The 25,528-nt window shown below is 38.8% G+C and overlaps 1 protein-coding gene across 2 annotated transcripts in view; it reads left to right on the top strand.

Moving 5' to 3' along the window:
- Positions 1 to 25,528, top strand: part of LOC131029981 (cysteine synthase, chloroplastic/chromoplastic) — a 219,795-nt gene that overhangs the window by 125,139 nt on the left and 69,128 nt on the right. For both annotated transcript variants that reach the window (XM_057960665.2, XM_059213320.1), the window contains one exon: positions 11,336 to 11,416. In XM_057960665.2, the coding sequence (XP_057816648.1) occupies positions 11,336 to 11,416 (81 nt within the window). The remainder of the gene's footprint in view (positions 1 to 11,335; positions 11,417 to 25,528) is intronic.

Here is a 25,528-nt window from a genome sequence, read left to right as displayed (position 1 = left end):
TATCTCCATTATGCATAATATTCTCCCTGATCAATGTGGACGTATGAACTTTCTTCAAAGCTCTGAGGCGTGGAATAGTCTTCTCTTGAATAGGTCGGAATTTTTCCCAAACTCCCTCCAAATACTATACCCTTAATATGAGCCTTGTTGTCCTGTCAAAAGCCTGGACAAAGGGAGTAAGGAAATCATCCGCCTGTCTCTTTGTATCTTCAATCCATTTCTCCACTTCCGAGAGTTTATCTCTCGTTGCCTCGTAATATGTATGTAGTCCACTATGAACTGCAATAGGGGAAATAAGGGTGGGATTCTCACGCCTTATCCCTACAATGTACTCTCTAAGTTTGATATTCTCTTCTTCGTGCTTCTCTCTCTTTTCAATCTCTTGGTCCAATCTCAGACTAATTGCCTTGAGGGTGTCACCAACCTCCTGAAATTTCTGCTCTTTTGTAGTACGACCAAGGGCAACTGAATTAATCTGGAAATCAATAGGAGTAGCAATGTTCGTTGTCACATCTGTAATAGGAACATCCACCCATGGAATCTACATTCTTGTCTTATCTCTAGCTATGTGTGACAAAATCTCAACTTTCTTAGGTTCTTTCTCCTTGTTGCTCCTAGCTAAGTAGTCATCAATGTCATCAATAGGCCGTGCCTCTACCATTTTCTTACTTTTGTCCATACTCCTCATCAGCCAATCAGGAATAGCGGCCATCTCCATACCATCATCGAGACATATCTCTCGATCAAGCTCTCTCAATGCTGAGATAACATCATCATCATGATTAGGATTATCCCTGGTCAAATCATATGCATTCTTTCCCAAACTAACCTCCAAGAGGACAATAGGGGATCTCGACTGATCATCATCCTGATTAGGTGGAGTAGATGTAGTTTTGGCATGTAAATCCTGAACATTCTCTGCTAATATCACTATGCTGGAACATTGCTCAAACGCTTTGTTCTATTCTGGCACTTCAACTTCCTTGATTGATGAGACACTGAGGGGAGGTGAAGGAATGATAGGTGACGGAATGAGTCTTTTGTTTCTTCTTCTTAACCTCTTCAATCTTCCTCCCTCTAGCCTTGACTTTTCTTGGTGTGTTCTTCCTTCGTTTGGGAGCTTGACTCTCCTCATCTGCATGAATCCCGATATCACTGATAGTCCTTTGATCATCCGCAGAAGTGAATTCCTTTGGTTTCAATCTTTCATAAGTGAAGGTAACACCCATGTCAACTAACTTGTTCATCTGATGGTTTACCCATCCTTGGGAGAAACTCAATACCTCTCTCATCAATACATTCAAATCTATTACTTCTTGTTCTGACCTATGAGGCAATAGAATCGCCTACTTCATTTCATTCTCATATAGTGGATACATATGGTCCTTGTCATCTAATATTTGATCAGGAACGAGGAAAAGTCTACACTTCCTCATGAAATCCACAGACATTCTTGACCACATTCTTCTTTTCATTGCCTGCTAGTCCATCAGGTTGGCCCAATAATCTTCTATGTCTACCTTGTGGATGAACTTATCTCCCTTGATCCTTCCAACTTTCTTATCCAGAACAAATCTTTTTGTTTTCTTGTATGTTGCAAATCGATAGAATGCAAGTTCTTCAAATGTTGTGCTAACTGCTGTGACGGATTGGCAAATTTCCAATGCCTTACCTACAGCAATAGGAAATGACATGCCTGTTCTATGTTTATCCTTTTGGATAGAATCAAATTCCAGAAGTTGTTTCACCACCTCAAGTAATATCATTCTGTCTGTAGGATACCTAGGAAGCCTGTAAGGTTCAGATTGAAATCCATGAATCCTTAGGTATGCGGAAGTGGGAAACTCTATGTACCATGATCCATATTTCTCTATCAGCTCTGTTGCCTCCTTGGAGAACCTCCTGTGAATCCTGCCTTGGAACATGCAAATTAGGTACATAGTGAATGCATCATTCACCCTCTTATAATCTTCAATTTCATACATTTTCAACTGTGGATAACATTCATAACTCCTGAACTGTCCCTGTCCATTTCCAACTTCACCTCTGCATATCAATCCTCTGTAGGTAATAAATTGTGCAAGCAGTTACACCAAATAGGAAGTCATGGCAAATGACTTGGACCTCTTCACATTCCTCAGTTAAAAATCCAGATTGTCACTTATGATTTTCGACCAATTAATCAACGTTCCTTTCAGACAATCCTGGATGAAAGAGAACATCCATGGATCATATATTGCACCCTGCGGTATCTCCATCACTCGGTTAAGCAGGAATACTAAATCACTATATTCATCTTTGAAGTCTGTGCACATGAGTGTCTTGGGAGCCTTGGAATGATGAGTCGTAGGATTAATTGTCCACTCCTTGTTCACTACGGTCTTGCACACATCCATCTTCTTTTTATATCTTTCTTCATATTCATCCTTGGTTCTATCTTTCATGTTTGCTTCACGTGGAATTCCAAACACTTCAACAATCGCATCCTCAGTAAGGTAGGCAATGATGGCACCCTTAGGAGTTTTGATCATTTGGGAGTGAGGATCATAACATTGTGCACACTCCTAGATTAGCTCGTTACACTCTGTGGACTGCGAAAATCCAGCAGCTTGATAAATACCACTCTTCATAATGTTTACATAATTTGGGGATGGAAACTAGCTTCCAATTCCAAACATCCGTTGCCACATCTAGCCCATGTTCAGGAAATGAATGTTCGTGTTTGTAATCTCCTTCCATTTGGTGACATCTTGGATTTTGGATAGAATCTTGTCTCAACTATCTTCTGTTGTTCCCTCCGCATGCTAATTCCCGACTTCAACATGTTGACGTGTTTGAAATCGCATTGCTACAAACTCCATACGACCAACGCAGAATAGAATAACTAGCTGAGTATCCTATCCTCTCTTGAGATAAGGAAGTCCCTAATGCTGTTTTTGGTTTGATCAAAGGGGACGAGCTCAAGGTTTTGTTTGTCAAGTCTTGACTGCGGGACTACTCCGTGGTTTGATGTGTTTTTGCTGGAAACACAAGGGGACTTACGATTTGCAACAAACTGGTTTGCTGTGATTCTCGAATTACATAATAAAGAGCAAAAGGAAAGGGTTAGGAGATCTAAAACTAACAACACGGGTATGCGGGTAGACGGATTCAACATAACCAATTCCTGCTTGGCTAGAATAGCTCACAACCTTGCAGGAATGGTGCAATCTTCAAAGGGACTTGGAAGATTTTCAGACTAGAGACACATGACTAAGCACCCAATTCTGGCGCAGCTCAGATGGACACCTGCAATTGAACTAAGCACAATTAAAGGCTCCGGTTAACCATACAAAAGGATACACAATCAGTATATCCTCAATTGTATGAGCCAGAATCTATCAAATACCTGCACACCCAAAATAGAAAGATCTATCAAAAATTCTGTGAGAAACCATGCAAACAGGATGAAAACAAGACAATAAACACCAATTCAATGTCTATATATTGATTTCAGCTGCCTATTACAACAATTTCTGCAACATCTCTATGCCACTGCTAAGATCTAACCTATTCTAACTCTTAAATCTAACTATCTAACAATCTCTAACTACCTAACCATCTAACCCTTTACAAAAGAAAGGCCTCTGCCTTTTATAGATATTACAATTTTGAATCGAAGGCTAGGATGGGCTGCATCCAAGGGTCCTGATCAGCCTTCCAGAAGTTGGCAGCTTTAACCCATGCCGAATTAATTCTTAGTTATCCAACCAGCAACTATCTCAACTACCTGCCACTATTTGGCTTTAATTCAGGTCTGTCCAATCTTCTTGGTGGTTGGGAATAGTTATCCACAAAAATATCTTGTGCGAGACCCATAGGCAGTTTACAATAAAGCAGTTTCAGTTTTAAAACTGAATTTCTGGACTTAAATCTAGCTGTGCACTTTCTTGAGAATGCATAGAGTTGGAGCATTCAGAGTGTTCTTTGGTCTTTGGTCTCGGTGGTGGACTTCAACTTTGTGGTCTGGTGGCACGCTTCCCAATGCTCGGTTGTTCTCACGCTCTTGCATCTTTTTTCTTTTCCAGTTTTCAGTGCCTGGCCTTGATTGCGATCCTTCTTCGATTTGCGTTTCAGGTCTTTCTCCTGGTTCTTTAATGACGTCCTGTGACCTGGAAACGATCAATTTCATTTCAATAAATCAATTTGAAAATTAATTAATTTAATTTAACAAATATTAAAATTTAACGCCTGGAGGGTCATTTGAAAACTTCGTAAGTTTTAACGCTTTTACTCCTTCCGCAAGTTTAGTTGTTCCTGGCAATTTCGGGCAAGAGGGGCGTTCGAAAAGTTTTAAAAACTTTGACATTTCACCCCTTAATGGTGAATTTCGGGATTTTGGGCACTTTTGCAAACTTTGGGATTTTGGAGTGTTTTGCCAACTTTCACTTTTTAACATTTTGGCTAAAAGGTCCGAATTTGGCCATTTGGGGTATTTTTGCCAACTTTTCACTTTTCAGATTTTCACTTGAAGGCCCAAATTCGGCCCTTTGGGCACTTTTTGCAACTTTTTCACTTTTCAAATTTTCACTTAAGGCCCAAATTCGGCCCATTGGGCACTTTTTGCAACTTTTTCACTTTTCACTTTTTGCAACTTTTTCACTTTTCAAATTTTCACTTAAGGCCCAAATTCAGCCCATTGGGCACTTTTTGCAACTTTTTCACTTTTCACTTTTTGCAACTTTTTCACTTTTCAAATTTTCACTTAAGGCCCAAATTCAGCCCATTGGGCACTTTTTGCAACTTTTTCACTTTTCAAATTTTCACTTAAAGGCCCAAATTCGGCCCTTTGGGCACTTTTTGCAACTTTTTCACTTTTCAAATTTTCACTTAAAGGCCCAAATTCGGCCCTTTGGGCACTTTTTGCAAGTTAAGTGAATTTCGGACCTTATGGCACTTTTTGCAACTTTTTGCAATTTTCAGACCTTTTGGCACTTTTTGCAATTTCAGACCCTTTGGCACTTTTTGCAACTTAAGTGAATTTCGGACCTTATGGGCATTTTTGCAACTTTTTGCAATTTTCGGACCTTTTGGCACTTTTTGCAATTTTGGACCTTTTGGCACTTTTTGCAACTTAAGTGAATTTCGGACCTTATGGGCATTTTTGCAACTCTTGCAATTTTTGGACCTTTTGGCACTTTTTGCAACTTATGTGAATTTCGGACCTTATGGGCGTTTTTGCAATTTTCGGACCTTTTGGCACTTTTTGCAACTTTTTGCAATTTCGGACCTTTTGGCACTTTTTGCAACTTAAGTGAATTTCGGACCTTATGGGCATTTTTGCAACTTTTTGCAATTTCGGACCTCTAGCCAATTTTTGCAAATTTCGCCAAGTCTATAAAAATCTACAAATAATTTCATCTTCCGGCTTGTCTACTCTCGGGGTAGCTATTTATATGATCTTGTAGCTTGTACTATCTCTTGTAATTTTAGAGAGCTTGTTAGCTTTCTTCTTCTCAACTGTCTTGCCAATTCTATTGAAGAAGTTGTACAAATCATCTATTAGCTGTTCTTCTGCCACTACTACTTCCTTAGCCATTCTCTCCTTAAGCCATGCTGGGATAGTAGATTGTTCTTTCTCTACTTGCACTTCCTTGAGTTGTTGATCTACCCAAGGTGGACAAGTTGTCTCATCATTGTCATCTTTTTCTATAATCTCGACATACTCTTTTTTTGTTGCTTTGTTATTTGCTTGCTCTTTACTGCTGGAATATCCTGTACTTGAAGTTGCTTTCCTTTGTTTGCCCTCTCACCTCGATTGTCTTGTATTGTTGATTCCATGAATTCATTCATACGTCGGCAGTACTTCCCTTGGGTGCTTTACTTTCATTGGTGATTGCCTGGTTCATTGCAACTTCATGTATGGATGAGGTGCTAGTGGAAAGATGGCTTGAACTCGGTTTATGACTTTTGTGTCTTGATCCTTCTGTATGACTTCCGTTCGTTTTAGAACCTTTGGACTGAGCTGATTGAGTGGCATTCTCACTTATGCTTATGCTTTTTGGTTTCTCATCGAATGAATCTGGATCTCCCATCATATCAAATGTTAAATGTGCATTTTGGTTCTTCAATTGGTTGGTTTGAAAATCTACCCATCTTCGTGTGTAGGCCACGACAGGCTTCATTAGGTCTCTGAACTCAGTGATCTTAATATCAATCCAGTTGACTTCTATCTCTTTGTCCTTCTCTTGTTCATAAGTGTGCTTGAGGCACTTTCCATCATCTTGTGCTTTGATTAGGAAGGGGGAATACTCTATAACTCTTGACGATGTCAATTGGCAGCCTCGAGAACATTTTCTTTGTAATCTCAAAATCATCCTTGGCATTCATCCAATAGTCTTCTATATTTGGTTGTTGCCTATGTCTGCTTTCGTTAATCGTGCTTATATTGCCATATGCATCAAAGTTGTCTTTGGAAGAATAATGAATAAGGGGATAGAATTTCATCTTCTCTTCTGACTTCTCAGCTCCTTGTAGAGATGGACACCCTTACATTGACTGTCCAAGTGAGATGGGAAAAGAGATCCCGGTCTTATGCCTGTTCTTCTGAATCTTGTCATAGGTGACTAACTGCCTTACAAGCTCCAATAGTATCATCTTGTCTGTAGGGTAACGTGGAAGCATGTATGGTGGACAAAAACATCCCTGATCTCTTATATAGGTGAACTTGTTGTATCGAATGAACCAAGCACCGTACTTCTTCACTAACTCTTTATCTTGTGGGGATAGCCTTTGATCGATGCCTCCTTGCAATGTTCTCGTTATGTGCATGGAGAAAGCATCATTCACCCTCTTGAAGTGTGCCCTGCTATGGAAATGCAACTGTGTGTAGCATTGATATGCCCTCATCTCTCCTACTTTGTTTCCAATTGGGCCTCTATATTTCAGTCCCTTATATTCATAAGCTCTTGCGAGTGAGTAGATGTAGGAACTCATGTAGCATTGTTTAGTGCCCTCGAGTCTCTTCAACTGTAGATCGATGTTATTGTTTCTGATTCTTGCCCAATTGATCTTTTCTCCACTTGCTGTCACTGCCTCCATGTAGTAAAACATCCAATTTTCTAATTGAGAGGCTTGACAACTTCCCATGATTCGTTTGAGCAAGGTGATCAAGTCACCATGCTCCTCCTTGGAGTCAATCCGGTGAAGCTTGAAGGGTATCTTGAAGATGTCGGTCCTAGCTTTTAACATCCGGTACTTGTTGATGATGCCCAAGCGTTTGTCATGGTCGTCATCAAAGATTGCCTATGCTCTTTTTCGCAAGTGCTAAACTGCGTGATCAAATGGGATGACTCCAAGGTTCTGAATGTCAGGTCTTGATGTGCTCTTGGATAGACTCAGTGTGTTTGATGTAATATTGCTGGAATCACAAAGGGACTTACGTTGAATCTTGAATGCTTGAATATTGCTGGAACTTGGAATTTCATTGAACTTAAAAAAGGGAAAAAGGATGAAGGGTTTAGAAAGCTAATCTAAGTCTAGGAATGTAAGAGCAATGGACAATCTTTGGTGAAACTCAACTTAGCTTTGCTTTGACATGCAACAAATATCTCCACAAGGTTAGTGCGTTCTTCTCGAGATAGCTAATAATTTTGAAATCACCACTACAAGCATAAACACCTTCAAGATGAAGCATATCAATGATGGAATAGCAATAGAAGTTAAGCTTGGCTAAGATGGATCCAATGGACTTCGCAAGACACTTTACAATCAGCAAGGTGTTAGTAGTACGGATCTACGAATTTCACCATTGATCATGCACAAAATTATTCCATTCATCTAAACAACATGAAAATTAAACGAGAAGTAGAGACAATGCAAATTGCTAAATCAACATATGAATTTCACCATATCTTCAATGAAGTTTACATGCTTCTTACAACAAAGTCTTGGCAACAATCTTTGCCTTCTCTTCCTACTCTATTCTAGCTGCTAATAATCTGCTACTAAACTATTCACTATCCTTCCACTATTAACCTTTACAAATGAAGAAGTAGAGCCTTATATAGTGTTCTCATTACAATGAGTGGCTCAGATTGGTCCATACTCAATGGCCAAGATCGAAAGATAGAAACCATAATTTAGGGTTTGTTAAACCCATTACAAAGCATTTAATGCTTGACCAACGATAAAATTAAATCTTGTAGGACACATGTCCTTCCTTGAATATTCGACCAATGGACGATGAGGGTAGGTGCATCAAACTTTGTGCTCACATGTGGGAGTCATACTCTTTGATGGATGAGTCGGGTACATTGAATATGGATGCGTTATCTTAGAATGATGTAATTGGATAAGTGATGACTGGATGCCACCTTAGCTAGGTCATTGCAACTCATCACAAGTTGTAAATGAATGAGGCATATCTCTTGATGCTCAACATTTCCTGGTGCCTGCAGCGATGATGACTTTTCTCAAGTCGATCCTCTAACTTTAATTAACTCTTCTGAAACTATCTCCTGTCTTGATCATCTTCACCCTGAAGTTCCATCTTGCTATGCTAACAATGATTCTTGGATTCAAAATTGTGCGAAATTTCTTCCTTGAGTGCTTGATCTACTTCGTTGATATTGCTTGGACTTTGTGATGATGATCGCATAAGCTGCCTTGTACGAGCTTGAGACTTAGAATGTTGCGATGGTCTAGATGCTCCTCCATATGCTGAAGTCTTGAATGGTGTGATCTTGATATTGAAGGTGAGTTGATGAGGCTTCATCTTGGAGCTGATCCTCATCGCTTGCTACTAAGTTCTTCCATAGCCTGAATCTCTTTCTCGAGCTTGCCTAAGTATGTTGAGGTGTGAATGCTGTTCATCTTCACCCGGCTGTCTTCTTAATATCTACTTCTTTGGGTTAGACACCATGAACTGATCTCTTGCATATCCTTGTCTCCCTCAAGTGATGAAGTTCTTTCTTCCTTGCCCTCACAACCTAAAAAGAAAACACACCCTGATCAAGATATAGAAGAGAACAAAGTTATTCTTTAAATGTGTAAATGATTTCCCTTTGTTTGATCTCAGATTTTCATCTCTAAAGTCTGATTCTTGCAAGTCTGATTTGGTGGTGAGGCGGGGGGGGGGGGGTGCGCAAAGGAAGTGGCATGGTAAAAGATTGCAGCTTTGAGGGGTCAAAAGAAATGCATCCAAGCCAGATCGCAGCTTTGACCAGGCAAAGGAAATGACCGTAAGATGTTCAATTTGCTCATGCAAGTACCTTGCCTTATGCCATGATTGTTTAAGGCTTGACTTGGCCACCTAAGATACTAGACCTCTTCGATTGAAAGGCTAATTGAAAAAGACACTACAACTGTCCTAGAAAGCAGAAAAAAGTGGGGGTCCCCATTTGCAATGGGGCAATTTGTGAAAACGTCACAACAATTACCAGTGCTTGTAGTATGAAAATGCTGTCATCTAATCATAGGTTTGACAAATTATCGATAACTAGTTATCACTGTCTATCCTAAAATAACTAGTTATCGCCCTTCCTTAAATGGGCTTATGAGTCTTCAAATGATTGCATATGGTTCTGTCTTAGTGAATGTGTTTTTAAGTCTTTTAATTGCTTCTTTGTTTAATAATAATCACTTCTTTATTGCTGTCTATCACAATCTAGGTAGTCTGATCCCTGTTCGTGAATGCTTATATCTGATTTATCCTTCAAAGACAAAATCCCTTGATGCCTTGAGAATGGGATTGATTCTCATTATGTGTCTTATTGTTATGGGATAGTTGCATTCATTGGTGGGAATAGACACGTCCCTTCCTTAATCTCACCTCTTTATGACTTATACAAATCGGTTTATAAAGATTAATCACTGCCTTTGCAAAGTCATTATAATCGCTATCGTTTACTTGACATTAATTAATTAATCTGCCTTAGGCGGTGATAGAGGTAATATCATGCTGATCGCTGAGAACGAGATAATCTATTTGCTAACAGGAAACTTTGTGATATATATATATATGTATATAATGATGTTTTTTCAAACATTTCTCTTCTTTAGTTTTCAGTATGTTAAAACCCTACCCACAAACAAATTTGCTCAAATTGTAAAGATGGTTTATTGTATATATCTTTTTGTGTGTTTGAACCATTTTAGTTTTGGTTTCTAAGAACGACAGCCTCACCCATTTTGAGGATTTTTTACTTCAAAAATGCTGGGAATTGGTGAATACCAATTTTCATCTGTCTATAGTTTTAGTCTATGTTTAGTTGGTTCTCAGGGAGTTCCTGCTTATCATTCGAAGCATGTTTCCACTATATGCACAGTTCTGTTTTCAGCTGTATCAAAATTGAAAAAAATGAGTGCTAACAATATGGAATAAGGGTATGAAAGCTCATTTGTCCCTTCCATTATTGATGACACTTTATGCTAATTATAATCTCGCCGAGTTTTGCTAATTGCTCAACGCCCATGGCAGTCTCATCATATGTTTGAAAATGCATAAAGTTATAAACAGGCACACTTCTCCATAAATAGAAAACTGTTCTTGTAACTCTAGTCGGCGATGCCATTCATTATTTATATCAAGACTGCTTTTTTATATTTTCTGGTTGGCCATGCTGAATCAAAATGCTCCTATATATATATATATATATATGTATGTTTTTGTGAGTTGAATTCCTGCCTCTGCTCCAGGTGTGTGCCTGGTCATGAAATTTTTACAACATCAAAGTATGCCTCCCAAGTTCCCATCAGAATGTAGAATTTTGAATTGCAAACCCTGCTCTGCTCATTCATAGGCACACACTGAGATATCAAAGTGCAGAATTTTATTTTTAGAAATTGTGTTTTGCCCTTCTGAGGTGCTTACCAAGATACCTTAATAGCAAATTTTGTCTTGAAAATTCTCCTCCTTTATGTTGGTATGTGACTGAAGTATGGGTGTTGGTTCTTTTATAATTGAAAATCCACATACTATCTGTAGGCTTCATGCAACACAGGCCAGTATGTTTTGAACTTTGAAATTCCTGGATGTATACACGGTAGTGCACCTATACAAGTTTTAATCCCTTTCACTCTCTTCCTTGCAGCCAATCAACCAAGCCTTAATAACTTCTTCATCTTTTTCCTTCATCTGTCATGAAGTGTTTTAGAAATTCCTGATTACTGATCCAGCAAAGATTCACACAAGAGAAGACAAAATAGTGTCTGCAGTCAAATCAAATGTCTGATGCACGATTCATCATTCTTGAAAAGTCAAGGGTTTAGCTGATAAGTTTTTATACAATCCAAACATTACACCTTGCTTTTTTTTTCGGAGTATAATAAGCCATGATTTTTTATGTCTCTTCAGGTTGGGAACCCATCAGGTGCTGCAGCTGCTGCTGCAATCAAAGTAGCAAAAAGGAAAGAAAACACAGGCAAATTACTCGCAGTAAGTTTTCACTGAAGTTATTCTATAAGTTTTGATGCCAGTTGACAAACTAAAAAGTTTAAAAACTAAAGCTAATCACAGGTAATCTGCATTAATGTTTGTGGACTTTAGAATATTATTTTAGATGTTGTTGTTTTAAATGAAACATACCTTAGAACTGATAATTACTATTTCAGAACTGTGTTTGTAGCATTGGTGGTTATTTGTCTTGGGTTTATTTTTTAATGCTAGCAAGGAAACAAAAATTTACAACAACAAGAAGCTTTATGGTCTGTATCTTTCCATTTGCAATCTGTGCGTCGTAACGGATATAATGCATAGCTTATGAAGAAACATCAAGAAGCTGGTAACATAACATGTGTTTTAGACTTATTCTTCTAATTGTAGATTGTGACTAAATACAATGAATTCATAGAATAATACAAATATCTAGGACAGGACAAGGGAAAGTGAAAATGAGGCAGTATGTAGGCCATGCAAATGCATAAAGAATATAATGTACTAAAAATATGGTAAATGACAGAAATAAATTAGTTCACATGTCAATTTTTAACTTTTTTGTATAAATTTGAGTATCAGTTGTGTGGGTCAGGTAGACTAATGTGAAAAAGGGGTGTAATACAAATAATGGAAGTTGTCAGTTAATGGCATCCTTGGTCCATCAGTGAGAACCGATTAGAGATATGTTCCATGGACCAGCGCTGCCCCAGTTGATGAAGGACAAAGCCAATGGTCATGAGGTATTAAGTGTTGTCTTGTCAGGAACTAGGTTCCAAGACTTTTCCTCATGCCCCTGGAATCCCGAAATCCCTAGGTTTCGAGCCCTTTCCTCATGACCCCAGATTCTCGGAACCCCCAAGTTCCAGGTTTTTTTCTCATGACCCCGGAATCCCGAAATCCCTAGGTTCCAAGCATTTTCCTCATGACCCTAGAATCTTGGAACCCCCAGGTTCCAAGACTCCTCTCCCCTTGCGGTAGGACCCGACGTTCGACTACCGATGACTTGCGACACTTCCAGATGACGTGATCAACAATCAAGGCTCTTAATGTTCCACCAACCCCTACGAGTTGTCTACTCTCATTCATGGAGCTACAGGGCCGCATGTAATATTTTTGTTGGGTTGCCATCAAGTGGAGTCTAGAGCCATGCTTATTTATGGTTACTTGATGGCCTTCATGTCAGAATTGCATTCTTTGACTTTGGAATGTTAGACAATCCACATTCTAGAAGTAGTTTTCTTCTTTGGATTGCCTTGTTAGGGTATGGCCAAGTTGCTTGCATACACACCATGTCAGGTCTGTGCACCACCCTGCCTTCCTTGACTTATGTTCGTCTGTGCACGCTAGGGTCAAATCTTCCTCTCCTTGACCATTGGTCTCTCCTCTGCGACTGGTTTGCTATATATAGGTTGTTAAGCCTCATTGTAAAGGGTTCTCTCCCTGATGACTTGAGCTACTCTTTGCTCTTTCACTTCGCTTGAAGATTTGTATATATTCTTGCTTTTTTGTAACTGTAAGTTTGGCCATTGGCATGAGAATGAATTGAAATTATCATTCTTGCCTTCAACTTATGCATGTTGTGTATGTTTTCTTACCTTCATTGTATGTTTTGTGGCTTTCTCTCACGTATATGCTTTGTTAACTTGTTTCTGGGTGTGACTTGTGCGAAACCTTCTCCTCTTTTGACATTTAGCAAATTCTAACCTCCATGCATGCGTTTGGGGTCATTCAAGCAACTAAAGTTTGTGCATCTTGTGGGTATTTCGATTAATTATTTGTGTCATTTCTGGGAGGGGAGAGAAACATCTCTTTTCTTAGTGCATCACCTCCTTTCATTTTAGTATTTCTTTCTTCCCTTTTCCTCTACAAGTTGTGAGGATAGGTTGAGAAGTAGAATTTGGAGTGTTGAGTTGGTTCAACACCTGCACTTGGATTGAGAAGGAAGCCAACCTGCTTCGGAGATTCAACCCCATTGCGCAAGGTCACACATTTTGGGGTTGTTTCCATGTTTCACAAGGTTGCTAAGTTGATAGCTTAGCAAGGGTGTAAACTTTGTGACAATAGTTTTTGGCATGCCTGGTGGGACAAACTTTTGACATTCATGCTAAGTATTCAGTGATGTTCTTAATATCTCAGCCTTTGGAGGCAGTCATCATTCAAGCACTTAGTGACTTTGCTCACAGATCCAGTTTGTTGTTCATGACCTATTACCGATTTCATGCCTTGAATTTATACAAGGGCATCTTCTAGAGGTAATTTCAAATTTTCAGAACTCTCATTTTTAAGTTCTAGAAGACGGAGAGGTAGACCTTGGTTGTCACTAGTTAGGGGTGTTATTGTTGTAAGAACTCCATCACCTAGGTCTTGTTTGACCCCTCCATTTACAAGACCATTACACTCCAGGGCTCCCACCACCCATATCAATAAACCATTACTTTAAATGGCTAGACATCTGGTTTTTATTACTTTGAATAGGGGAAGTCCTCTCATTTTAGCCCAAAGAAATGATATACCAATGGTTGCATTAAAGAGTATACCCTATTTCACTGGTGAAACAACTACTAGTCCGATAGGGCACATTGAAGACATTGCAAACATCTGCTTTGTCCATAATGTCATTAAGGATGATGTTGTTGTTAGGCTCTTGGCCACTTTCCTTGAAAGGAAAAGCTTTGCAGTGGTATAGAGGGTTACCGCCTAACTCCATTCATAATTGGGATGAATTAGGGGAAAAATTATGTGACCATTTTGAAGACAAAAGTGATTACCTATCCTTGGTTGAACAACTAACTACAATCAAGAGGGCGCCTCATGATTCATGGGATATTTCAATTTCAGTTTCCAAAAGACATGGGATAAAATCCCTACTCTAGTGAAAGCATCTCCCAATCATGCCTTCTTGTATTATCTAAGAGCTCTTTATAGTGATGTAGCTGTTATGATACAATCAATGGGCAAAACTTCTCTACTATATGCATATGACATAGCCATAATGGCAAAAAATTGTTTGATATATGCTGAGAGGATAGCTCCAAGGCCGCTAATACCTCTATTCCTAGAAACTCCTACTCAACAACGCACCTTGGCTGCTATCCATGGCGTCGACAAGCCATCCATCCACATCCACTTCATCCTCAAATGAGCTCCACGAGGTCAAGACTCTTTTGCAGAGCATTGGCAATGAGTTGGTGACTATAAAGAGGCAGCAGGCTCATCATAGCAGGCCTTATGAAGCACAAAATCAGAATTACCAGTAGAATAGGCCACCTTTTCAAGGCAAAAACCAATGGAGTAATGCCAGGCCCTTGAATAGTTTTGAATCCTACAACTGCAAATAACTCAAAGCCAATAGGTCCAATGCAGAACAATCTCACCCAGGTTCAAGATTGGTGCAACCATGCAATCAGCCACACAACCAAGGTGCATGCCAAAATGGAGAGTTTGTCCAAGCTCTAGTAGTGCAGAATGAGCCGACCACCTCCGACCAGCAATATGATCGAAATCAGCCTAGTGTTAGCAATCAGGCTCACATACAAGGAGATTCTACTTTCGTCAATTGGCAAGAGGCAGAATTTTGTGGTATAAACCAGACGAATGGTGATACTATGCTACAATACACAGGGTCAAAAAGGATAGCGGTAGAAGGTGCCTCACCTTAAACATTAGCCCAAGTTTGAGCACCCAATGTAGTTGTCCAGGATACAAGTCAAAATACCATTTAAGGGAGCAGGGGGCAAGAGGAGGCCCAGGTCGCCTAAAGAACAAAGATAGAACTTGTAGCTTCAAAGGGGCCTTCAAAATCAGTTCGTGTTCCTTTCAATATAGTTGGCCAAATGAAGAAGGCCAAATTCAATGTCACGATGTGGGAGGCCCTTTCCATCCCATCTCAAGGGATTTGCTTAATGAGGCATTGAGGGACATCAACCAATCAATTGATGAGGCAACAGTCAACAGTTTGACATTTTCAACTAGTTTGGTATAGCTTGGGGAGGAAGGAGATTCAAGCAAAATTAGTAGGCCTCTACCTTTCTATCTCTCTTTAATTATAGGAGATAACTTAGTCCACAATTGCATGATAGATTTAGGAGCTATCAACTTAGTGATGCCTAAGAAGGTAGCTAACCTTCTTGGTATAGAATATGAACCAGTGACTAAGGGAGTTGTCCAATTGGATGGCACTTCTATTAAGACAGCAGGGGTCGTTAAAAATTTGAAGTTAACTTTGCACATATGCCTTGGTTGCATTGTCTTACAAGACATATCAGTCATTGACCTTCTGTCTGTCTAGAGACTTCACCGCCAAGATACCTATCTTCTGATTGGGCCCACATGCTATTTTGAACAAAGTACGGTACCGAGGTTACCATAAAGGCAGAACCCATTGCACAAAACCACATTGAGCCCTCCATCCCCAACCCTAGAAACATGAATTGCACCTTGCGTGAAGAGGGGGAGAAGTGTATTATCTGTGAGCCTGCTATTCTTCTAGAAGAGGTTCTTGATTGCTTGCTAGATGAGTGGGGCAACGCTTTCCAATTTGATCCATTAGCTGAGAGTGAGGAGACTAGGCTTGGTACCTATTGTATTCATGAGGAGGATACTCCTATTCCTAACCTCATCAAGACACAATAAGGTTCCGAAGGGTTATGGAGCATGTCTTTTTGATGGTTGAAGAAATAGGAATGGTGCAGGCGCTGGTGTGATGCTTGTTTGTCCCGAGTAGGAGAAATATTTCTTCTCTTATAGGCTTCATTTTGGTTGCACCAACAATGTGGCTGAGTATGAAGTCCTAGTCCAAGGTCTCCAACTTGCACAAAAAAGAAAGATCAGATGTTTGCAAGTATTTGGGTATAGTGAGTTAGTTGTTAATTATATCATAGCTCAAAGCATAAAAAAGAACAACTTACACAAATCATACAAACACATGGTTTGGGATTTGATTGAAGGATTTGAGGCCTTCAACATCTAGAGCGTTCCTAGGAGTCAGAATAAGCATGCTGATTGGTTTGCAACAATTGGTGTTCGGTTTGACATACTAGCGCATGTTGCAAGAAAGAAGGAACAACACATCAGGCTTGTTGTGAGGTCTACTGTCCTAGACAATCAAGCAAATTGGCAAGTATTCGAAAGTGATCAGTAGATTGTCAATTTCTTACAAAATGAAGCAGAATTTTCTACTAAAAAGCAGCCTATGCTTCAAGACCAATATGGAGATCAAATCATGCAACTCAACTCCAACAAGTTGCCTTAAGGTCTAGTTACCTTGGAAGGCATGTTCAACTCGGATGATTAATTGAAGAAGAAGATGAACTTGGCTGCGAAGATGGGTGATTATAAACCAGTTGTTGTTGCCGAGGGTAAGTCACTAAATTTGGGAAAGGTATGTTCCTTAATCGAACAAGAAGGCTTTGTTAAGCTTTGTCAAGGATATGATGACATTGTTGCTTGGACTTATGAAGATTTGAAGGGTTTTGACCCTAGCCTAGCCTAGCATACTATAGAACTAAACTTAGATGCAAAACTAGTTAGACAAAAGGAAAGGCCAATAAACCCCAAAATTGAGCCACTAATGAGGAAGGAGTTTCTTGGAAAGGTTGTCATTGATGTCAAGCATGAAAATATTGTTATACAGTGATATGATATAGTTTTATTGATGCCTTGAGAAAGCCCTTGCATTATGGAAGTTGATGCAATTGGTTTGATAGTGAATTATATCTTTTATGTTAATATGTTACTATGTGTAAGACTATGATGAAGAATATCAACAGCAAAATCAATATTAAGGTAGCTGATCTGATTGGGCCATAAAGCACTAGGTAATATGTGTGAAGACGATAAAAGTCAAAGCAGTTAAAGTCTATAAAGGATAAGCAGTTCATGTTTTATAATGCAGCAACTAGCTTGTTAATGATAGCAATGAATGTTTGTAAAACAACTGTTAGTGATCATGATCGTGTCATGAACAGCGAGTAGAGTATCAATACAACAGCAATGATCACACCAAGTGACTTTTATGAAGGAAGACAAAGAACCGGTGAATATTAATATTGGTTCAGACAAGTCAGCACTAAAGGTTTGATTCATAGCAGGGAGAAAGGTGCTATTCTGGTGCATATGAAGATTCTTGTGAAATCAAGATGCGAAGCTGTCCTTCACATCATCAAAGACATCAGTAGAAGCATATAGCATCACAACAATTCATATTAAGGAGAAAGCTCGATAGAAGTATGCAGCGATTATGTCTTACAGAGATAATGTTGTTATCACTAGATATCAGTGAATAGGTTAACAAATATTGAGGGCAGACCACAGATAAAGAAGATGCGATTCTGTTTTGGTGACCAACTAAAATGCTTATTAACAAACATTAAATTAAGACATTTAGTTACCTCTCTAAAGGCAGTGGTTATAACAAAAGGTTAATGAGTAGCAAAGAAAAAGCGACTACTACATCCTATAGTGGCAGCGAGCATGAACATACAAAGACAGCGATGAAGTATAACAAACGTGAGTTATGGAGAGGTTGAACAATAGGAGATTGTTTTGCAACGACAAGGAAATACTGTCACAGTTGTATTTCTGATAGTAGAAATAGTGTTGAAGTGACACTGGTTGCAAGGGGAAGACCATTCTCTCTTTGCAATCCCTACCATTATAAGCTTAGAACAGGAACATTATAATCTGTCACTTCAGTGGATTCTGGGGATTCAGCAATATGCAAAACTCAGAAATATATATATCAAGTGTTAAGAAAACAAAGATAAATAAACGTATGTAGCAATTCATCGATTTCCCGAAATCTTATGAGCAACGATTATATAAAGACATCGACTTTGCTTAGTAAAGAACAATAAGTGACTAAAAGAGATGCAGATAATAATAAATTATGAGTTTTGTCTTTAACAAGGAATAGTGACTTTATTATAGAGGGATAAATCAACAAAAGAAGCACTTAATGCATATATCTTAAGTTTCTAACGGAAGCAAATCCCGTGTTTGTTTAGTTTACACAAACCCAATCCTAACGAGATTTGACAAGCCGCGATTCTCTAAAATATAAGACAGAAAGCATGGTGTTTGAGAATCAAGTCCTGTATGAAGAGAAAGTACGATCAGGTAAATCAACGATTATATGAGTATTATTAGAAGAAATCTTTAACCAGTGTTTATTAAAGGCGTCGGCAATGTTCAAATTAAGTGTAAAGACAAATACAAATGCAGCGACTCAACTTCAGTTGCTTTGATTTGTATTCCCACTGATCGATGATTACAGTTCTTTAACAGAATGCGGTGATTGAAGAGTGATGGTTAGTGTGCAGACATTTGTCATGTTAACATCTCAAAAGAGCAAATATTAATATCAGTAAGCTGTGATGGAAATTAAGTAACTTTGTAAAGGAATATATTATATCTAAAATTGCGATTACGTAACCAAAGGTAACTTGTCATGAAGAAGTGTAATTAGTTTCAAAGAGATGTAACCTCTCATAAGTGGTTACGTAAAGGATATATAAGGGGAATGAAATCAGATTGATGTGTGTAGAGTATGGAATACAAAGAAAATCCTTGAGATGTAAGTGTGTGCAGTACATGAGAACTTTATATAAGATTTATGTAGATTTTATGAAGGCCTTATGAGCAGATCTTCTACAGAAGTTGGATCAGATTTGGAGCAGACTTTATGTCGGATTCAAGCAAAAATTGGATCAGATTTTGGAACAGATTTTGTGCCCTATTTGTAGCAGGTTTTGGATCAGTCATTGAGCAGTCATCAAGCAGTATTAGATCAGATTTGTAAAGAGTGTTGGTGCAGATTTATAGAATGTGTTAGATCAGATTCATGAAGTGATATAAGAGTAATATCCATCATCCGTTGTTATAGCAACATTGTCAAGGTGGAAAATCAGATTTATGTGAAGTGGGTTGGTGGTCACGAATTCTGAAGTGGGAGTTGGTGTTCACAAACAAACGTAGGGGTTGGTGCCTACGAACATTGTAAAAGGAGATATTTATATAAAAACATTTATTGCCGTGGTTTTCTCCCGTAAGGGTTTCCACGTATATATCTTGTGTTCTACTTGTGTTCATATTAGTTAGATCACATATGAATGTTGGTATGCAATGATTATGTTAATGAGATAAGTTATATGCTTGTGATTGAAGTTGAGAAAGTTTAAATTGGTTGTTATACTGATTCACTCGCCCCCCTCCCCCCACCCCCTCAGTATAACCATGTGCTCTTCAGAGTTAACCAAACTCATAGAAGCCAATATCATCTTCCCTATCAAAGACTCCTCTTGGGTGGGTAACCTTGTCCTTGTAAGGAAGAAGCATGGGGAAATCAGACTATGTGTAAACTTTAGGTGATTGAAGGTTTTGTCATTGATGGCAACCTTACAATCCTATGGCACCGGCAAGGCATTATACCGGCAAGATAGTTCACCAGCATCAACGATCACACTCTACACCGGCATTCAGGACACTGACATTGGCACAAAGAAAGAAAGTATACCGGCATAGAGGCCGACAGGATTTTGTTATATTATATTTTGTTTATTATTGTAAAAACTTTGTAAGCCGACTTGGCATGTTGTAAAATGACTCTTATATAAAAAAGAGATCATTGTAGACATTTTGAAAAGAAAGTTCTGTAAGTGATAAAAGCGAAATACTAAGGCAGACCTATTATGCGAAATATAGGTTAAAGGGTTTATGTAAGAAGCAGAGCAGCAACCGGTACTGGATAAGGCATTATAGATGCTTATGTAAAGTAGTACAAGATATTGGATTTGTACAATCCACATTGTAAGTTAGTGAGACTTCCCATTGAGCAGTGAGCTCTATGCAGTTGGCTTTCCTGCATGTGCATGCCCCTCTTGTAAGTAATATTCTCTTATTGGCCAGTAAGTGGATATTGTGGGTCACAAATCCCACCGAGATTTTTCCCACATCGGGTTTCCTCGTTAAATCCTTGTGTCATGGTGTGCTTTTCATGTGGATGTTTTTAATTCTGTTTATTGCATTATTTCTTGCATACCGGTACACTGTTATAATATGTTCTGCATGTTTTAAGTTAAGAAAATCTATATACCGGTTAGATACTGATTCACCCCCCCCCTCTCAGTATCTGTGGGAATCCTAACAATTGGTATCAGAGCTTGGTCCTCTATTTTCAGAAGCCTAACAGCTTGAGGAAGATCTTGACACCGGTAAAGATGGAAAATCTAATGAAGCAACTTGAAGGAGCTCTCTCAGACTAATATATAAAACTTGAAAAATATCAAACTAGAAGATGATTTAAAGGCAGCTCAGGATATCATTCATGCACTTCAAGAGAATCTTACTGTTGCAAGAAATAAGAAAAGAGAACTAGAAACTGCAAATCAACATAAAGAAAAATTCAAGAAAAGCTCAGAGGAACTTGGCACCTTGTTGAAGAATCAAAAACCTAAAGGTGACACTTCTGGAATTGGCTTTGAAGTTGGTGAAAGCTCCGGTACTGCAAATACTCAGGATCACAGCAAACCGGTAAGACAACCTAATGCTTATAAATTCAATGGAAAATGCTTTAACTGTAATAAGTATGGTCATAGAGCAAATGAATGTAGATCCAGAAATTATCAGAATATCAACACACCCACCGGTCAGTGTTCAAAATGTAACAAAGTTGGTCACAACTCTGAAAAATTGCAGACTGAATGTGAAATGTTATGTTTGTGGAAGATTTGGACATTTATCTAATCAATGCAGAACACAAACCGGCATAGGTTATGGGAAAGCTATTCAGAAGAATAATGTAACTTGTTATGCATGTAACAAGATTGGACATATTGCAAAATTTTGTAGAAGTAAAGGATCACCGGTAGACAACAAAAGTTCTAGCTTGAAGGGTAAAGAAAAAGTTGAAGAGGTTAAGCAAGAATTCTCAAAACAATGGATTAGAAAAGCTGATCTAAATATTGGGAATACTCCTCCATCGGTAGAACCAGTCAATGCTTCACCTGCAGGACAGAGCAGTGCTCCACCGACAGGACAGAGCAGTGCTCCACTGGCAGGAAGTTCTTCATCTAATTGAAGAAAGTTTCCTTGAGGGTTTGGCAATCTAATGACACATGTGCTATTATTCCCTCGGTTAGAGATGAGAAGTTGAAAGTATGGATGTAGAGGATGTCAATCCTAATCCTGAAGTCTTATATACAGTGGATGTTGATACTCAAAAGATCAACATTGTGGTAGACAAAGATACAGTTGATAAGATCGACATGACTAGTGAGCCTCTGGTAGCTGAGCAAACTGATAACACACAGGAGAAACCGGTAGATGACAAAGAGCAACAAGTAGAAACTCAGACTCTTTTTGAGACAATGCAACAAACAGAGAAAAAAGCTTCGGAACAGGAATAGCAACAGAAACAGGAACAGGTTCATAAGGAAACAGTGCCACCGGCAACTGGAGAAGTAGAAAAACCATTGCTTAAGGAAATACAAACAGAAATAGACCTACGAGAGGTCAATACAAGCTTGGTTACTTCCACTGGTGGTACTCAGAATATAGGTTCATCATCAAGCTACAAATCAACTAATGTGACTGAAGTACTATTGGATTCAATTAAAAAGATAACAGATTGCAGCTCACAAGCTTATAAGGCAATAGATGACACAATACCAATTTTGAAGGTAATTGCTCTTAACTGTAATATAGACAATAAAGATTCTTTAGGACAACTTGATACCTTGTGTAAATATATCATAGAGAACATTGAGAAAATAAAGGAAGAGACATTGAAGGACAAATTGGAAATTGAAAAGCAAAAATTCTTTGATGAGCAGATAAAGAAGTGTACTAGAGATTTTGACACACTTCTACCGAAACTGTGTAATTTATTGAAAGAAAACAAAACTCTGTACAAAGACACCTGTAAGACAAACTTTTTGACTATAGATATAGATAAGAAGATGAGCAAGGCACGGGATGAAATCAATAAACTTGTAGATAATTTTGTTAACTCACTTGATACATTATCAGTTTTTGAACAGAAGATAACAAATTTTGAAGAAGAATTACTTAAATTAGAAAGAGAAAAAGAGAGAATAGTGAATAAGGCAAAGCATCTAAGATTAAAACTGAGTCCAAGATTGGACTATCTAGCATCATTACGGAAGGAAATATCTGAGGCACTGATACAGGGACAGAAAACACCGACAGAGCATTTGCAGCATCTGACTGGTATAGTTAAAAGAATAGAGACAGCAATAAGAGACAGTAAAAAGTTTATGGAGAGTATAAACTTGATTTTGGTGGATCTATTTCAAATTGTAACTACTCAGTTACAAGGTTGAAACTACAAACTCTACTGACATCTTGACAACCTTTGTCATTGATGCCAAAGGGGGAGTAGTGGGATGAGAAAATTCAAATATCACAGGAATCATATGCTCAGGGGGAGCACACATTTTTGGTAACTTTTTTAGACTTCACATTTTTTTATACACTTTTTGAAATTTCTCATGAGTGTTGCCATCAATGCCCAAGGGGGAGATTGTTGGCATATGCACACTCCAATGAGACATTGTAGGTGATTGAAGGTTTTGTCATTGATGGCAACCTTACAATCCTATGGCACCGGCAAGGCATCATACCGGCAAGGCATTATACTGACAAGATAGTTCACCGGCATCAACGATCACACTCTACACCGGTACTCAGGACATCGGCACCGACACAAAGAAAGAAAGTATATCTGACGCAAAGGCCGACAAGATTTTGTTATATTATATTTTGTTTATTATTGTAAAAACTTTGTAAGCCGACTTGGCATGTTGTAAAATGACTCATATATAAAAGAGATAATTGTAGACATTTTGAAAAGAAAGTTATGTAAGTGATAAAAGCGAAATACTAAGGTAGACCTATTATGCGAAATATAGGTTAAAGGGTTTATGTAAGAAGCAGAGCAGCAATCGGTACTGGATAAGGCATTATAGATGCTATTGTAAAGCAGTACAACATATTGGATTTGTACAATCTACATTTTAAGTTAGTGAAACTTCCCATTGAGCAGTGAGCTCTAGGCAATTGGCCTTCCTGCATGTGCAGGCCCCTCTTGTGAGTAATATTCTCTTATTGGCCAGTAAGTGGATATTGTGGGTCACAAATCCCACCGAGGTTTTTCCCACATCAGGTTTCCTCGTTAAATCCTTGTGTCATGGTGTGCTTTTCATGTGGATGTTTTTAATTCTGTTTATTGCATTATTTCTTGCATACCGGTACACTGTTATAATATGTTCTGCATGTTTTAAGTTAAGAAAATCTATATACCGGTTAGATACTGATTCACCCCCCCTCTCAGTATCTGTGGGAATCCTAACATACGGACCTCAACAGAGCTTCCCTTAAGAATCATTATCCCCTTCCTTCCATGGAACAAATTCTACAAAGGGTCAGTGGCTTAAAAAGATTTTCATTTTTGGACGGGTATTTAGGCTACAACCAGATTTTGGTCCAAGAGTTAGACCAATAGAAGACGATGTTTACTACTAAGTGGGGTACCTATGCTTATTGTAAGATTCCTTTTGGGCTAACCAATGCAGGTGCCACATTTCAAAGAGCAATGGACATGGCTTTCAAGGGTATATTAGCAAAGTTTGTGCTTATATACCTTGATGATATAACTGTTTATTCGAAGCATGGAGTTGACCATTTTGGTCATCTTGAGCAGGTGTTCATGATATGTATGGAATATGGTGTCTTTGAACCTAAGCAAATGTGTATTTGCTGCTGATCAAGGAAGATTGTTAGGACACATTGTATCTAAAGAAGGTTTAGTCATTGATCCAGACCGACTCGAGGTTGTTCTTTCTCTTCCACTCCCTAGTCACAAGAAAAGATTACAGAGTTTCCTTTGTAGGATCAACTTTGTGAGGAGGTTCATTCCCAACCTTGTCACCATGGTAAAACCCTTCACCTCCATGCTGAAGAAAAAATTGGCTTTCAGTTGCACCAAGGAAGGGAGGGCTGGTTTTGAAGAAATTAAATAAATTCGGTGCACCCTCCACTATCATATTCGATAATGCCAAGGCAGGCATTTGTTGGAACCCAAATCACTTCTTGGGAAGTTAAGCATGGTATATACTTAAAGTCATCATCCAATTATTACCCTTAGGGTGATGGCTTAGTCGAATCTTCCAACAAAAACCTCATCAGGATAATTGAAAGGACAATTGAAGACAATTAGAGGTCTTGGAATACTAGGTTGAGGACAACCTTATGGGCAAACATGATCACACCCAAGAGCACGGTTGGCAACTCGCCTTTCATGTTGGTATATTGGAAGGAAGCAAGGATCCCATCTTCCCTGGAGTTACCGTGTCTTGAACTAGCACGTCAACTAGAATTGACAAAGAATGATGCCATGACAACAAGGTTTCTTGAGCTAATGGAGCTGGAAGAGTCTAGAAGTCAGGCTATGCATACGCTTGAGGCTCATCAGGAACAGGTCAAAAGAAGTTTTGACAAAAAGGCAACCAATAGGGTCTTCAAAGAGGGAGATCTAGTCCTCTAGTGGGATGTAGACAGAGCCAAAGCCGGGCAACACTCCAAATTTGATGCTATCTAGAGTGGTCCATATGTCATCACTAGTTGCAAGGAGGCCAATGCTTTTCATCTCTCTAGGTTGGATGGTGAAGTTCTTCCAATCTCAGTGAATGGGATTCATCTGAAGCCTTGCTTCTAAAGAGGGTCTTGATGGCAATGTAAATATTAGATCAGAGGTTGTTTTTCTTTCATAAGTGCTTTTGCACCTTCTGCATTCTCCTTCAGAGAATGTATACTCTAGTTTGCAGCTTCCCTCCAAGTGTTGGCACACACATGTTTTGGGTCCTTCTAGTGACTCAGTGCCCAACGGGTGCATAAGGCTTGTGGTTTTCATGGTTAGCAAGCAAGCATCCGACAAAGGTCGCCAAAATGTTGTCATTTTATGACATCCTTGGTCCATCAATCAGAGCTGATTAGAGATATGTTCATGGACCAGCGCTGCCCTAGTTGATCAAGGACAAAGCCAATGATGATGACGTTTTAAGTGTTGTCTTGTCAGGAGCAAGGTTTCAATCCTTT

The sequence above is a fragment of the Cryptomeria japonica genome, chromosome 10, assembly GCF_030272615.1.
Source record: "Cryptomeria japonica chromosome 10, Sugi_1.0, whole genome shotgun sequence".
Lineage (NCBI taxonomy): Eukaryota > Viridiplantae > Streptophyta > Pinopsida > Cupressales > Cupressaceae > Cryptomeria > Cryptomeria japonica.
This window is presented reverse-complemented; position numbering and strand designations above follow the sequence as displayed.